This window comes from Ambystoma mexicanum, chromosome 11 (genome assembly GCF_040938575.1).
Source record: "Ambystoma mexicanum isolate Mex_15411 chromosome 11, UKY_AmexF1_1, whole genome shotgun sequence".
NCBI classification, from domain to species: Eukaryota; Metazoa; Chordata; class Amphibia; order Caudata; family Ambystomatidae; genus Ambystoma; species Ambystoma mexicanum.
The window spans coordinates 166,674,098-166,690,532 of NC_090934.1; the positions used below are offsets into that span (position 1 = coordinate 166,674,098).

Here is a 16,435-nt window from a genome sequence, read left to right on the forward strand (position 1 = left end):
ATCATCAGAGTGCATTTGGGTCTCCTAGGAGACTAAGCACAGGGAGTTTTGGGCACCTCCCTCACTTCCTGCCTACCCCAGGTACTCTGGAGCCAGAGGCGGTCTTCACTCCTGAAGCCCACCAAAGGCGAATGAACAAAGAGACCAAACCTGGTTTGGTGCGCAGAGAAACACTCTAGAAGGACCTTTCCACAAAGAAATGGCGAAAAAAGACGACCAGTACCTGTTTTAACAAAGGAGGCTCAGAAGCCATCTTGAAAAACATGGCTCCTGCGATTTTACGTTACCGGGAGTTACGAATAGTTTGCGGTCGGGAAAAATCATGATAGTTTGTTGTAAAACCACTTCCACCAGCAATTCTGAGAGGAAGGGTAACCTTTGACTGTTACATAAGTAACTAGACATAGGGGATGCAAAGTAACACCCCAGCACTCTATTGTAAGATGGGGTGTGCTGGGTCTAGAAATTTAAACGACTAGTGAAGTCAATTTCACTTTACTTACTCTGGGAAACAGTAGTTTATCCCAGAGAAGGTATGTAACCTTGGGAAAGCGTGAAAGGGTCCCCTGTGTCACTGCACTGAGGGTGATGTGCGACACAAATGAAAAAAGATGCCTATGAGTTGGTTAGACTCCATAACCAAAGAAAACAGAGGTAAAACACACATCAAAATACGTGAGAGAGTGGGGAAAAAGGGTTACACTCTCCAGGTAAAAAAAAAAAAAATCAAGTCCTCAAAATCCAGCAAAGTTGCTGGGGGTCTCTAAAGTAGAGGGAATTGGCAAATCGTAAAAAATTCTCCCTAACACAAGCCTCTACTTAAACCATCCATCGACCCCAAAAACTACAGACCCATCTCGAGCACCAGATTCCTTGCAAAACTCATCGACCGAACAGCATACTCCCATCTCAACACCTTTGTAGAATCCAACAACCTCCTCGACACTGCACAATCTGGGATGATCTTAAAGTCACTGCAGACTCAGAAGGATGCGCTGCACTAATTCTCCTCGATCTCTTCAGCCTTTGACACGGTTAACCACACAATCCTCCTTGACCACCTCCACCCCCGTGGCACTGCTCTCAAGTGGATCGCCTCCTTCCTCAACAAAAAGAAATAACCCACCCCTCCATTTGTTTCATCCACTCGCTTGGTTAACGAGAGTACCGCAAGGCGCATGCCTATCTGCTCTCCTGTTTCAACCTCCATACGACCACCCTTCCTGGAATCATCTGCATGCACAGCATCTCATGCTACAACTACACTGACGATAACCAAATCCTCCTAAGAATCCCCAATTCAGGCTCCAACCCCCAGCCTGACCTGTCTTCGAGATATTGACCAATGGATGACAATAAACACCTCCTCTTAAACCCCACTAAAACCTAAATCATGGTGTACGGCAAAACTGCCCTTCTACTACCTCCTGCTCCCATGGCCCATGACCCAGCCCCGCCCCCCCCCACCCTCATCCCCCACGCCCCCCCCCCCCCCCCCCCCCCCCCCCCTTAGACACAGTAAAAAACCTATGTTGTACTATGGACTCCGGCCTAACCCTCGCCCGTCAGATCAAAAATGTGTCAAAATGTTTTCACTACCATCTCAAGCTTCTCAGACGCATCTTTCCGTACATCTCCTTCCTGAGCAGACTTGCCATAGTTATGTCTATTGTGATGTCGAGACTGGACTATGCCAACTTCCTATACCTAGGAGCCCCGGCATACCATCTTAACATATTCCAAAGAGTGCAAAACGCTGCCACTAAACTGCTCCTTGCCCTGGTTCCGAGAGACCACATCCACCCAGCTCTCCGAACCCTCCCCTGTCACCCAGTCGGACGAAGAGCCACTTTCAAGAACCTGTTAATCGCTCACTGTGCAGTGCACAAGACAGCCCATTATACCTGCAAGAAAGTAAAGCCATACCTTCCATCCCGCACCCTAAGATCAAGCACTGCCCTCCTTTTAGTGATTCCAGCGTAACTCTGTCAGGATCGGAGATGACGCTATTAGGCACACTTTCTAAATTCAACTTTAGCACAGTGATGTTATTAGGCACACCCTCTAAATTAAACTTCAGCACAGTGACACCATTAAACACACTTTGTAGGTTCAACTTTGACGCTATTAGCACACTGACACTATTAGGCACACTTTCTAAATTCAACTTTAGCACAGTGATGCTATTAGGCACACTTTCTAAATTCAACTTTGGCACAGTGACACTATTAGGCACAGTTTCTAGGTTCAACTTTGACGCTATTAGGCACAATCAATGATGATGGGAGCACAGTCTACATGCAAGGTTCAGTATAGTGATGCTGTTGGGCACGAATGATCATTTAAACCTAATATTTGGCAGTACAATGTAACTGTAAAATGTTTAAGGTTTATTAAGTGAAGGTGGTAAGGCTTTCTGGCGTGAAGTAATTGCTTCAGTCCCCACCCTTGGCACACTTACGTTTTGGTTGGTACTGGTTGATGGCAGGCTACTGGCTTCCTTTCTTCTCCTGCGGATACCTGCAGATACGATCTGGAGCTGCCTTGTTGGAGCTGCCCTTTGTCTTGGGCCCTTAGTCGCAGGGCTGCACGGACGGAGGGCTGCCCTGGGAGGGTCGGTAATGGCCTGGGTAACACGGTTTCAGGGCCAATCAGAGCACGGTGGGTATAAGGCAGAAAGCGGGCGGGGATTGAGGCTGCAGAGTCTGGGGCTCGAGGTAGGCAAGATTGGGGGTTTGGGCCTAAGGACACCTCACAGAATACAATTTGGCAGCAATACAATTTACACTCACCGGGAGGAATCGGCCAGCACAATGGTGAGAAGCAATGCCAAAGTCCATAGATGTAGAAGGGTGCCTCTAACAAGCCAGATCAGCCAAAGTCAATTGGACTATGTCAATAGTTCGGATGCACTTCTTCTTGAACAGTCTTTCACAAAGTCAGATAGTTGAAGAAACTCACTGAAGGAACACACGCTGTTAAGCCTGTGCAAGGGGAGTTGGAATCAACTCCAAAAGGTAAGCCACTGCACTTCTCAAGTGAGAAAGCACGACTTATGGCAATAAGGTAAGTACTTCAAGCCCCCGCAGTACCTCTGCTTGGCCGAGTGTTCCAGCTGGATTCCTCCTTGCTACAGCCAAGCAGACGCTTGTTCCTTTGCCTCAGTCGTGGGGACAAGTGAGAGGACTTCTGGAAGGCTCCTGCTGCAGTACTCGGGAGAGGGCTTCGTCAGCTATGGACTTTCTTAGATTCAGTGACTGTGGTTTCAGCGCCTTTCAAACAGCACTGATGAAAGAATGTCGCTGGTCTGATTCTCATTGTTACAAAGGTACGCCATTCTGATGAGGGGACTTTTCGGACTTGAATCATGGCTCTGGAGTTCCAGCAGGATACACACAAAGTTTCTGTGTGATTCGGAGGAGACCGTGCACCGCGGGATGGCTCTAGGTCTCTGGGTGTTGGGGTATTACAGTCCTGCAAGGGTGCCGCACGACGTGGGATGGCTCAGAATGCATGTCTTCCTGAGTCTAGTGGATCTCACAAGGCTCTGGGTCGTGGTCGTCGCTTTCAGAGTCCCAGGTCAATTGGAAGGGAGGGCTACTGCAGGCTCAGGCTACACAGCAGGCTGTCTGGTCACTGGAAATGGGGAATATTTTTTTTTAAAAAAGGGGGCAATAATCTTTCCTTGCAGCACTCCTTGGGCTGGTAATCCTGCTGCCACTTACATTTCAAAGGGATGCTGGGGTCTTCCTGCTCTGGTAGCTTTACGGGCTCCCCAATATTTCCAAAACAAAATAAGTGAAGCAGGAGAGTAAGTTTAAAAAGACCTCACTTGGCAAAACCCCCTCTTCCCCTGCTGGCCTCTTATCACTCCCCCTACTTAGCCCCCCACCCTTTATTTTTTTTATTTATTTTTATTTATTTTTTTTACAAATGTCTGAAACAGAATCTGTACACATGCTTAATTCTTGAATTTGAAATGGTTGTAATAACTCATAAGAATCGTCCATGCTCTGGTGGTGTACACATTTGGAATGTCAAGTATTTACTTTTGCAAGCCTTAATATAATTGCATGTGACTTTGGTTTGCTTGAGCAGAGTTTATAAGATTTAATGGATTTATACCTGCATTGAGGTTATTTTTGTCGATGATGCTTTTATTTTTTAACATCTGCTTACTGATATTAGAATTCTCTGGGCATGATACTTATGCTATGAAACTATCATCTATTTGTGGTTGCACACTGATATTGAATGGGTGGGGGCAAGATAAGCCATCTACCTTGATTGTTATACATGAACATCTGACTTAACATAAAGAACCAATTCCTCTTGGTAATGTGCATTCTTTCCTCCTTCTGCTATTTGCAGGATGCAGCAGATGGGGAAGAGGTGGCAATCTCCTGTACCAAAAAGGTTTGTTTCTCATTTCATATTATCAAGCTTGCTACAGAACAGAAATTATGCAACAGTCTTATATGTGAACAAAGCCAAACCTCATAAGGCACATGATAACATGAAATAAGGCATCCAGTGCCATGGAACATATATGAGCTCCTGAACATTAGGTGAAATTTGGTCACGCATTTCTGCACTAGTAATTGGGTGAGATGCAGCTTTGCAGTAAAATAAGCAATCTCATATGCCAAGTAATTATTAGAACATAGTTCCATATTTAGTGTTCTACAGTCCCATTTTATGGGAACCTTATCTTTTGTTTTTCCACCCTTTGTTTTTTGGGGTCTCATTTTTAATGCTGATGTCCTCATGCCGCTACAACCCTTTTTAGAATATGGTCCTATGATAACCCTTGTGGCTCATAGAATAGGGGTACTTTTTAAGCACCCTTCTTTGCACCTGGGGTGGTGATCACCCTACCTTGGTTTTAGAAATTCTGCTGGTGGCAACTGGAATTTGGATTTTGGCTTCATTGGGGGTGTAGCATGTTTTACAACATTAGTAGCCCATGGGACCTATTGCTGGAGGTGCATTTCGTAACTCCTGATCTTGGCCATTTTGTGTTTGGACTTTCCCGTTTTTGGGTAAAAACCACTAGGTAGACCTACAATTAATGTTGTGCAAACAATGGCTCACTTTAAGCTCAGCCCTCCGTCCTCTATAGTGGTTTTGGCTTGGTTAGACTGGTTGCTGGCACAGATAGACCAATACACATGCAATGTGACTTCACCTAGAAGTTTGGTAGGTTTTGGGACACGCCTGATAGGGCGGCTGTCAAATCCCTGTGCAATTACCCTTGTGATTGGAGAGATGGCTTTGACGAGTGTTGGGTAAGATTCTTATATTAGTAATCTTCCCACGTCAAAACCCGAACATTTTTGCTTGGAATTATTTTACCTTGTCCGTTGGTGAGTGGTAATCTTCTCCCCCCACCCCCTATCCTTTTGCTTTTTTATGGGTAACCTTTTCAGGTCTCTCTATAGTGCATGGTTTGAGTTATAGGTTATAGTTTCCTATAACTTTTGGGGTTAGGCTGGGTTGCCCCTTTGGGCTCCCCTGTTAATTTCTCTTTCATGTACTTGGGTGAATTACTTTTCCCAAGTAGTAAAGGGGGATTTTCATCCCCTTTACATTTTGTATGAGTGAGTCAGCAACCCTCCTCCTTATGTTGAGTGTTGGGGGGATACAATGTATCCCCTTTCCTACTTGCCTGGTAACATTACAATTGTGAGTTTACATGAATGGCTGGTGGCAGTGGCTTTACCTTTGACTTTTAGTCTTTGTTAGGCAAGATTGTATGCAGTACCCTGTGGGAGACTGCAACAGCCTTGTCCTCTTGGCAATAGTTAACCCAACCTTTGGTATAAGCATGTACTACACAAGTTGGTAGTGACTGAGCAGCCAGGCTTAACCCAACAGGGGTCAATGTGAGCTGTAGGGTTATAACATGGATATTCAGTTAATAGTATCTAAATAAAAACACTCAAGATTTCTTGATTAAATAATGATTTTTCTGATGTTTGTTAATCTGCTTAGAATCACATGCTGTGCATAGGTCCGACATCCAGTGGTCACTGCGGAGTATTGCATTTTGTTTTTCGTAGTCGAAAAGGGGACGTCGACGAGGCGTGTCTGAAACACTATCCCTATAGTGACGTGCGTTGTACCCACAATCCCTCACGCGTCGAGGTCCCTCAGATTGTTTTTTTCCGCCCAGCTTCTGGTCGCCTTCACGCGGAGCTCCTCGAGAGACATTGCAAACCTCGACCTTTGGTCGTTTCTTCTACGAAGATTAATACAACACTCCCTCGACGCAGTGTAGCTGTTCTCCGCCGAGCAAAATCATCGACGGAGGGTCGAGCGGAGGAAATCTTCGGCGCTGCCGAACACGTGGCCTGGCCTCGCTGGCCACATACAGTAGGGAGAGTGGGGTCGTGGGACATCTCTGGGTCTTTCTGAGAATGCCTTTCCCTTTCCCCTTCCTTTCCCTGGGGGTGTTTATCGCGATTTATTGCCTCTGCTATGGAGAGGACACCATTTAGGTTTTGCCCACTTTGTAAAGGCAAATTCACTTGGAAGGACAAGCACTCACGGTGTAACCGCTGCTTGCCCCTCGATCACAAGGAGGAAGGGTGCGCGGCTTGTCGGCTTCTTAAGCCTAAAACTCTTAAAGACCGTAGGGTTAAAAGGTGGGCGGCCTACGCGATGTCGAAGGCCGAAGGTTCACCCGCCGCTGCTACCACCGACAGTGACGAGGAACGCGATAACACGACCTCCGCTGCGGAAGTCGAAACCCCCTCTAAGGAGCGCTCACGCGCTTCGTCGTCTGTCCCCGGCCCCGACGGGCTCGGCTCACGCCCTGCTTATGGGGATGAACACCCCGGCGACACTGACGCACACAAAGATTCACACAAGGATAAACACACAACCCAAGGCTCTTCTTCGTCTAAGTCGAAGAGAGCTTCGGCGCCCAAGGAGACGCAGGTTCCACCGGCGGCCTCCTCGGACCGTTCGGGTTCGAAGCCCCTCTCGCAACCGCAGCCGCGACCTGCGACTGGGCTTTCGGCAAACAAGGGCGCCACCACCAAACCATCGGCGGGTGCGCATCAACAGAAGGCGCAGACCGCCGTACACCGCTCGACACCTATAGCGTCGAAGACTCAATCTTCCGCCGACAAACTAGTCGCCGACAAGAGAGTCGCCGATAGCCTAGCAAGGATCGTTGTAGCCGACGCCCAAAAGCGTACGCCGAAGATTTCGTCGAGCGTCACGCAGAAAAAGGATACGCCGAAAAAACCTGAAGGGAAGCAGGGACTACCCCCTTCAGTCAGGGAGTCTCCCGACTCACCTGAAGGGTTTGAAGAGGGCGACGGGACACTTTCCTCGACGCTTTGGGAGAGGTCGAGACATTTCGAGGTAGACAACTCGAATTTTCCCCCGCTAGACCGCTCTGGGGTACCCCATGAAACTATGGAAAGACTCCACCTCTGTATGGAGAAGATGGAGAGGTTTATGAGTACCCAGGCCTCTCTAACTCACAAGAGGACTAGAGAATGGCCTCAAGAGGACCCCAGGGCCAAAAATCCAAGGCTGGTCGATCCCCTGCTGGACACAGCCTCAGACTTCCAAGATGTTTATGACCTCACTGGGGAGGAACAATACTTCGAGGAAGGGGATGATTTCATGGACAACGAAGGACAGAACCAGGAGGAATGTCTAGAAGACCAAACAGACATTATAGAAGAAGGCTTCGGGGTTAGCCCAGGAGAAGGACCTTCACACCCCTGGCAATCACCATCAGTGTGCTCCGACACTGATGTCCTAAATCTAACTCCTCCGGACATTTCCCCAGTTAGAAACACGTCTCCTATTGACGACCAACCCACTTTCAATGCTCTGTTGCGCAGAGCGGCAGCGCACTTCGAACTAGACACGGGGGAACTCTCTCCAGAATTAGACTTTGTTGAGAGAGTAATTAAAGAAAAACCCCCGGTCAGCCAAACCATCCCACTCCTCGCTTCTGTGAAAAGGAGGATCATCCCTTCGCTGGCCACTCCCGCATTGATCAGAGGGGTCAATCCACGGATTGAAAAACTTTTCGCTCCTTCTCCCTCAGACCCGCTCTACATTAAGGGACATTCCATACCGGACTCCCTAGTGGTCTCTAATACTAGAAAGAGGGCAGGGGTACCGCTTTCCACCAGTGAGGCACCCCCTGACAAGGAGGGCAAGAGGCTATATGCCCTTGCAAAAAGAGTTACTTCCTCGGCTGCCTTCTCAGCAAGAATTGCCAACAACAATTCCTTGCTTGCGAGCTACGCAGACGCGCAGTGGGCCAAACTGCGAAAAGACGCCGAGGAAGCACCGGAGCCTTTACGCACACGCCTACTGTCCACCATTGGCGAGGGAACACAAGTGAACCAGAGCATTGTTAAGAACTCTCTGGACGCGGCAGAAACAGCAGGACGTTCCCTGGTACAAGGAATACTCCTAAAGCGCCATGTATGGCTGCGCAACTCAGGCTTTAAACCGGAGACACAGGCGTCTTTAATAAATAAACCTGTCGAGGACGCTAACCTCTTCGGAAAAGCGGTAGATGAAGCCCTAGAGATGGCCAAAAAAGAGTTCGACACGATCAAGACTCTTGACCAGATCTCTAAGCCCACTACCAGACGCGGCTATGGTAACAAGCGCTTTTTTCGTGGCCAACGTCAACAACAAGGTCAACATCAGCAATACCCTGCCACAAATTACCAAGCCAATAGTGGCCAGTACAGTCAAAGAGGCCAACGCCGGGGCAAAGGGAGAGGTCGGGGATCCACCCCCAGAGGCTCCCAAGCCCCCAACAACTCCAAGTGACGCGAAGATTCGCGTCCCCTCCCATGCAACACCGGTCGGGGGCCGGATAACATCCTTTCTTCCTGCATGGGAGGAGATAACGTCAGACCGTTGGGTACTTTCCACCGTAGCCCACGGATACTGTATCGAATTCAACAGTTCCCCATCCTACAGACCCCCGAGGGGACGGCGGTTGACGCCGGAACATCTTGCCATCCTTCTCCAAGAAGTACAACAACTGCTGGAAAAAGGAGCCATAGAGGTCGTGCCTCTATCTCAGGTAACGGAAGGTATTTATTCAGTGTACTTCCTTGTACCCAAAAAGGATCTAACCATGCGCCCTGTATTAGATCTGCGCCCAGCGAACAAGTTTATCAAACCCCAAAAGTTTCGTATGGTGACCTTACAGGAGGTGATCCCGCTGCTTTCGCAGGGAGATTACATGACAACATTGGACATGAAAGATGCTTACTTTCATATTTCAATGTTGCCAGCGCACAGAAAATACCTAAGGTTCATGATAGAGGGCAAACACTACCAGTTCAAGGTGCTACCCTTCGGTATAGCTTCAGCACCAAGGGTATTCACAAAGGTACTGGCAGTGGCGGCGGCCCACCTGCGCAGGTTGTCCATCCCAGTTTACCCTTACCTCGACGACTGGCTCATAACAGGGGATTCCTACGAAACATGTTTCTCCAATACCCAAAAGACAGTCGACCTTTTGTTCCAGCTGGGCTTCTCCATCAACGAAAAGAAGTCCAGTCTAGACCCCAGTCAAAACAAACAATTCCTAGGGGCTCTAATTCAAACAAGGGACGGCCTCGTCTTCCCCTCCAAAGAGAGGGTCCAAAACATGCTGTTTCAGATCCCCCAATATGTGACCGGCCGAGAGGTGACGGTACGCAAAGCAATGCGCTTGCTAGGAATGATGGCGTCGTGTATTTATTTGGTACCTCACGCGCGCCTGCGCATGCGCCCAATGCAAGAGTGGCTCAACAGCCAGTGGTGTCAGGCCAGCGGACAATGGGACGATCTAGTGGTGGTCTCGCAGGCCTTGGTTCTCTCGCTACGGTGGTGGACAAAGGGGAACATGGAAAAAGGAAAACCCTTTGCCACACCCGTGGCGGAAGCCACTCTAACCACAGACGCATCCCTTACAGGATGGGGTGCTCACCTATCCCATCAGACTGCTCACGGAGTGTGGACTCCGAACGTAGCATCCAAACACATCAATCTACTGGAGCTACTAGCGGTATTCAAGGCGCTAAAAGCCTTCCAAGAACACCTACAAGGCAAGACGGTAATGGTCCTTACGGACAGCACTACAGCCATGTATTACATCAACAAGCAGGGGGGCACCCACTCTCCAGGCTTGTCCAAGCTGGCCCAGAATATATGGAAGTGGGCTCTCAAACAGGACATGTTCCTACTGTCACTACATGTACCCGGGGAACTCAATCTGCTGGCAGACAGTCTCAGCAGAGATTTCCCCCTGCCCGAAGAATACGAATGGCGTCTGCACGAAGACATCGTCTTCGACGTCTTCACACGTTGGGGATTCCCAGAAATAGACCTGTTCGCTACCCTGGAGAACTCTCAATGCCCAAGTTACGCCTCCAGGTACCCCCAGAACCAATCCAAGGGGAACGGTCTATCGATGCAATGGTCAGGGAAATTTGTTTACGCTTTTCCCCCGACTCCCCTCCTCAACAAGGTGGTGCACAAGATGCACCAGGAACAAGTGACCATGATACTAGTGGCCCCTTTGTGGGCACGGCAACCATGGTTCGCTCACTTGATGGAGATGTCTCTATCTCCCCCAGTAAGACTCCCCTGCCCGTACAACATGCTGTCTCAGAACAAGGGCAGGACTCTGCACCCATGCCCCCAGACCATGAACTTAGCAGCTTGGCTCCTGAGGTCATAGAGTTCGGACATCTACAACTCCCGCAGAGATGCATGGACATCCTCAGGGAAGCCAGAAAACCGAACACTCGCCACTGCTATTCTAGCAAGTGGAAAAGATTTGTCATCTGGTGCAGGAGTAAAAGCATCAACCCTTTTGACTGCTCTCCCACACATGTGGTACTATACCTGACCCATCTCTTGGATTCAGGTCTAGTGTTTAACTCCATTAAAGTCCACCTAGCGGCACTTTCTGCATACACCACTTCCCAACTCAAAGTGTCGTGGTGGAGGATCCCAGTTATAAAGGCCTTCATGGAGGGGGTAAAAAGAATACACCCCCCGATAGCTGACCCTGCTCCCGGATGGGACCTTAATGTGGTACTTACCAGACTCATGGGCTCTCCATTCGAACCCATGCACAAAGCATCTCTTAAACACATCACTCTTAAGACTGCTTTTTTAATAGCTATCACCTCCATCAGGAGAGTAAGTGAACTTCAGGCTCTTTCTATTCTAGACCCCTTTGTTACAGTTCACAGAGATAAAGTGGTTCTACGCACTCACCCTAGGTTTGCTCCGAAATTTATTTCTAAATTCCACGTAAACCAGTCTATAGAACTACCAACGTTCTTTCAAAATCCTTCCAATTTGGGAGAAAGGACTCTGCACACACTCGATGTACGCAGGGCGGTCATGTTCTACATGGAAAGAACCAGACCATTGAGGAAGACTAATCAGTTCTTCGTCTCGGTGGCAGCAGGAAGAGAAGGAGATGCGGTTTCAAAATCCACTATTTCTAGATGGATTGTTCAATGCATCACTCTCTGCTATACTCTTGCTAAGAGAGAACTGCCCTTTAAGCCTAGAGCACACTCTACTCGAGGCACGGGGGCATCCATAGCATTCATTGCAAATGTTCCCCTTGAGTCCATCTGCAAAGCGGCTACCTGGAGTTCTGTGCACACCTTTACAAAACACTACTGTCTAGATACACACTCTAGATCTGACTCCCAGGTGGGACAGGCAGTATTACGACACCTTTTCTCTACTGTTCCTTCTCATAACCCACCGCCAACTCCGGGTACTGCTCGCTAGTCTATGCACAGCATGTGATTCTAAGCAGATTAACAAACATCAGAAGAGAATGCATTACTTACCGTAAAAGCATTTCTGATGGTTGTATCTGCTTAGATTCACATGCGCCCACCCTTCCTCCCCGCTCGGATGGAAGGAACATAGACTTCCTTTATATATCTCTCTCTCTCTTTCTGTACTCACTCACGTCTAGAAGGCTCCCTCAGGGCAGAAAAAATACAAACAGAGGGACCTCGACGCGTGAGGGATTGTGGGTACAACGCACGTCACTATAGGGATAGTGTTTCAGACACGCCTCGTCGACGTCCCCTTTTCGACTACGAAAAACAAAATGCAATACTCCGCAGTGACCACTGGATGTCGGACCTATGCACAGCATGTGAATCTAAGCAGATACAACCATCAGAAATGCTTTTACGGTAAGTAATGCATTCTCATTCATTTCCACAGTCAGTTGAATAAGCCTTCATTGGAAGGGAGCAAAATATGTAACACAATAATATACTTCAAAATAAACACTGTTTCTTAAAATCAGTAGATACCCATTTGGGATGTGTCAGATACTTGCTAAACCCTGAGGTGACTTAAATTAGGACACTGTTGACATTGATATATCACTGGCACATTTAGAGCAATAGTGAGTTTGGTCTCAAAGAATGTTTTTTTTTTTTTTAAATGTTTTATTTTATTGTGATTTAGTTTACTAGAAAAAAACGTTCGAGGGGATTGGGTCCTCCGACGTATTCCATATCTATGACATGTAATCACCACAGCTGTGCTGCTTCGGAAACTTTTCCGGCGTCTGCGTCCTGCGTCGATGACGTCGATGCGCCGCCGTCGAGGACCTCCTCCGACGTCATCCGATGTGATAAGTAGGACGCACGACGCCCGTAGCCTCAGTTCCGTTTTTTCCGCGAACGTGTTGCTTCGTGTTTCTCGGTTCTAGCCTCGACTCTTTGGAGTTCTGTTCTTTCTGGTTCTTCGAGCCTGTTCGTTTGTTATTCCTTCGACGATGTCTTCCACTTAGTCTGCAACCCCGCGTCCGGGCTTCAAGAAGTGCGGGGAGTGTGGGTCCAAGATGTCGGTGACTGACTCGCACGACGCCTGCCTCTGGTGCCTCGGGGAGGCCCACGACACGGATGACTGTATCGACTGCCAGTCGCTTACGTCCAAGGCCTTACGCGAACGTAAGAAGAAATTGTCGGTAGGTCGGGTGTCCAAGCCCCAGAAGTCGAAGTCGGCGGGGCTTTCGACGGATGATTCGAGGGGTGACTCTCCGCGTCATCGTCGGAAGTCTCGTCGGTCTTCTTCTAGGAGTCGGTCTCGCCACTCCTCAGCCTCTTCGAGGCATTCTCGGAAGCGCCGACACCGGTCGCATTCCAGGTCCTCTTCCGAGGACTCTGCCCGGCACGTCGGTTATCCCACCAGCCGTGCGACGCCGGAGGAATGGGCTTCCTTCGGGAAGAAAATGTTGGCGATTCTTGAGTCGCAGGGTACTCAGCCGTCCGCGCCCCCGCGTGGGGTCGGCCGTGAGAGGTCGAGAGACACCGCTCGCAAGAGTGGTCGGCACGAGTCACGGGAGAGGTCCCGTTCGGACAAGGAGGCTCGTTCTCGACGTACCCGTTCCAGGTCCCGGTCCTCGACGCGCTCGAGGCCGTGTGTACCTGTGAAGTCTTCGAGGAAGACATCGACGTCGGAGGCGTCGAGGGCGTCGACAGGCTTTCTCGAGGCTTCGGCTTCGAGGAAGTCGTCGACGCCGTCGACGATCCGGTCGTCGAGGGACACGCTCGGGGCTCCGGCTTCGAGGGCTGTGTCGACGCCGCCGATACTGGAGGCGCTGCATCTGACGTCGACGCCGATTTCCTCGACGTCGACGCCGATCCTCTCGGCGCCGTTGCCGGTTTTCTCGACGTCGGCGCCGATTCGCTCGACGCCATCGACGCCTTTCGTGTCGGAGGTGCCCCGTGTCACGGGTGAACCCCCTAGGAAGGCTCTGGTTAAGAGCAAGCACTCTCGGGTGCCTTCTTTTCGCCTACTGGATTATATTTCAGAGGCGGATGAAGATTCTGATGGCCTGGTGCCTAGTCAGGTGCCGGATGATCTTGTCTCGGGCCACAGTCAGTTTGCCGATTTGAGGCAGTCACTGCATGATGCCAGTGGACTGGACACCTCTCCGGAGGTGGAATTTTGTCGACCTGAGCCTGGTTCCCATGCCGATTCCTCCTACCGGCCCCTTATGGCTAGGGTTTCTGAGTATCTGGGATGGTCTGCTCCCCCAGGGGAGTTTGTGCAGGATGATCTGACGGACATCCTTGATGTTGGTCCCCCAACTGACCCGGTACTGCCGTTCCATATGGCTTTACAGAGAAGGGTGGCGGCGGCTTGGACTGCTCCGGAGAGTCTCCCGGCAGTGGGCAGATCCATGTCGCGAAAATACCGTCCAGCCAGTAGCGACCCCTGCTACTTGACCAGGCACCCCACTCCGGAGAGTTTGGTGGTGCAGGCGGCCACGGCCCCGGCAAAGCAGGCGTCGTACCCTACCATCCCTCCTGATAGGGACGACAAACGTTTTGATGGCTGGGCGAAGAAAGTGTTTTCTTCTGGTGGTATGGCGCTTCAGGCGGCCAACTCCATTTGTGCCTTGTCACGTTTCACGCACACTCTGTGGAACTGTGTTGCGTTAGCGGCTGAACATATTCCCGAAGGGGACGAACGGGATGGTTTCCTTGCTATGGTCCAGGATGGTAAGGATGCCATGTGCGAGTCCGTTCAGTCGGGTTTGGACCTAGCTGAATGCGTCAGTAGGTCCATGGCGGCGAGCACCGTGATACGCAGGTTTGCGTGGTTGCGGAAGTCGGGGTTTGCTCCTGATGTGCAGTCCCGGCTCCTCAACATGCCCTTTGATGGTGAGCACCTTTTTGGCAGCAAGGCTGACGAGAGCCTTGAGAGGTTGCAGACCTCCAAAGCTGCAGCGAAGTCGTTGGGCGCTGCAGTTCGCCAACCTCCGCCTTTTCGTCCTAGGGGACAGCAGTGGAGGGGTGGTTCCTTTCGCTATTACTCATCCTTCAGTAAAGCGAGAGGAGCTGGCAGTCAAAGAGGCCAACGCAGGGGTACCAGAGGTGGACGACAGGGTACCCGTGGTGCCAAGGCCGCTCGGGCAGTTGCCTCTTTGTCCTCAGGTAACGCCGCAGCCGCTCCTACTCAGTCATGAGGCCATGTCCCATGGTTCGCCGGTTGGGGGAAGGCTGGCGCAGCATCTTGTAGAGTGGCAAGCCATTACTTCAGATGTGTGGGTTCTGGAGATCATAACCCACGGCTACTGTCTTCCTTTTCGGCACAGGCCTCGCGACAATCCACCGGGGAATCTCTCTTTGCAGAGTCCGGATCCGCTCCTTGCGCAGGAAATTCAAGCCCTGCTGGAGAAAGGCGCCATAGAACTGGTGCCTGTAGCGGAGAGGAACAAGGGATGGTATTCCCCTTATTTTTTGATTTCCAAGAAAGACGGAGGATTGAGACCCATCATGGACTTGCGCGGTTTGAACAAACTCCTCAGGAAGGACAAGTTCAAGATGGTTACTCTCTCTCAAGTCCTCCAGGCCCTTCAGCTTCAGGACTGGTTGGTGTCACTCGACCTCAAGGATGCTTACTTCCATGTGCCGATCCATCCCAAGCACAAGAAGTACCTGAGGTTCGCGGTTGGCGACTCGCACTTTCAGTTTCGGGTCCTGCCGTTCGGATTGACCTCCGCCCCGAGGGTTTTCACCAAGCTCATGGTGGTGGTGGCAGCGCATCTCAGGCAAGGGGGGATTCACGTCTACCCCTACCTGGACGATTGGTTGATCAGGGGGTGCTCTCCCGAGCAGGTCCTGGATCATCTATCCGTCACCTGCCACTCCCTTCACAGGCTGGGCTTCTCCCTCAATTTAAAGAAGTCCCAGTTGACGCCAACACAGCGGCTCCAATACATCGGAGCAGTGCTCGACACTTCCCTGGGGCAGTGTTTTCCTCCCCAGGTGAGGGCTCTTCACATTCAGCAGATGGTGAACAAGTTTCAACATGCCCAGACGCTCCCAGCGTTCGAGTTCTTGAGGTTGCTCGGCCTCATGGCATCCTGCATTCTTCTGGTGCCAGAGGCTCGACTGCGGATGAGATCTTTGCAGTGGGCACTCAAGACGCAATGGTCGCAGTCCTCCGGCAGGATGTCGGACCCGATTCAGGTGCCGCCCTCGGTCGCCCGGGACCTTCTGTGGTGGGCCGTCGAAGGCAACTTGATGAAGGGGGCTCCATTTTGGCTACCCTGGCCGGAGGTGACGATCGTGACGGATGCATCCCTCACGGGATGGGGAGCTCATGCCAACGGGCTGACAGTCAGCGGTCGTTGGTCTCCGTCGGAGTCCAGACTCCATATCAATCTGTTGGAGCTGAGGGCCGTCAGGCTAGCCCTGAAGGCTTTTCTGCCGACTGTGCGAGGAAAGACTGTCCTGATCCTGACGGACAACACGGTGGCCATGCACTACCTCAACAAAAAGGGGGGGGGCAGGGTCACTTCCTCTGTGCAGGGAAGCGATGCAGCTCGAGTTCTGGGCCATCCAGCAGGAAGTTTCGATCTCGGCAGTTCATCTGGCCGGAGAGGAAA

At 50.6% G+C, this 16,435-nt stretch overlaps 1 protein-coding gene across 14 annotated transcripts in view; it reads left to right on the forward strand.

Moving 5' to 3' along the window:
* SRRM1 (serine and arginine repetitive matrix 1) overlaps positions 1–16,435 on the forward strand; it is a 935,651-nt gene that overhangs the window by 708,876 nt on the left and 210,340 nt on the right. For all 14 annotated transcript variants that reach the window (XR_011279577.1, XM_069622717.1, XM_069622715.1 and 11 more), the window contains one exon: positions 4,372–4,416. Coding sequence is in view for 13 of the 14 variants with exons in the window: in XM_069622717.1 (XP_069478818.1) it covers positions 4,372–4,416 (45 nt within the window). In the remaining variant the exon portion in view is untranslated. The remainder of the gene's footprint in view (positions 1–4,371; positions 4,417–16,435) is intronic.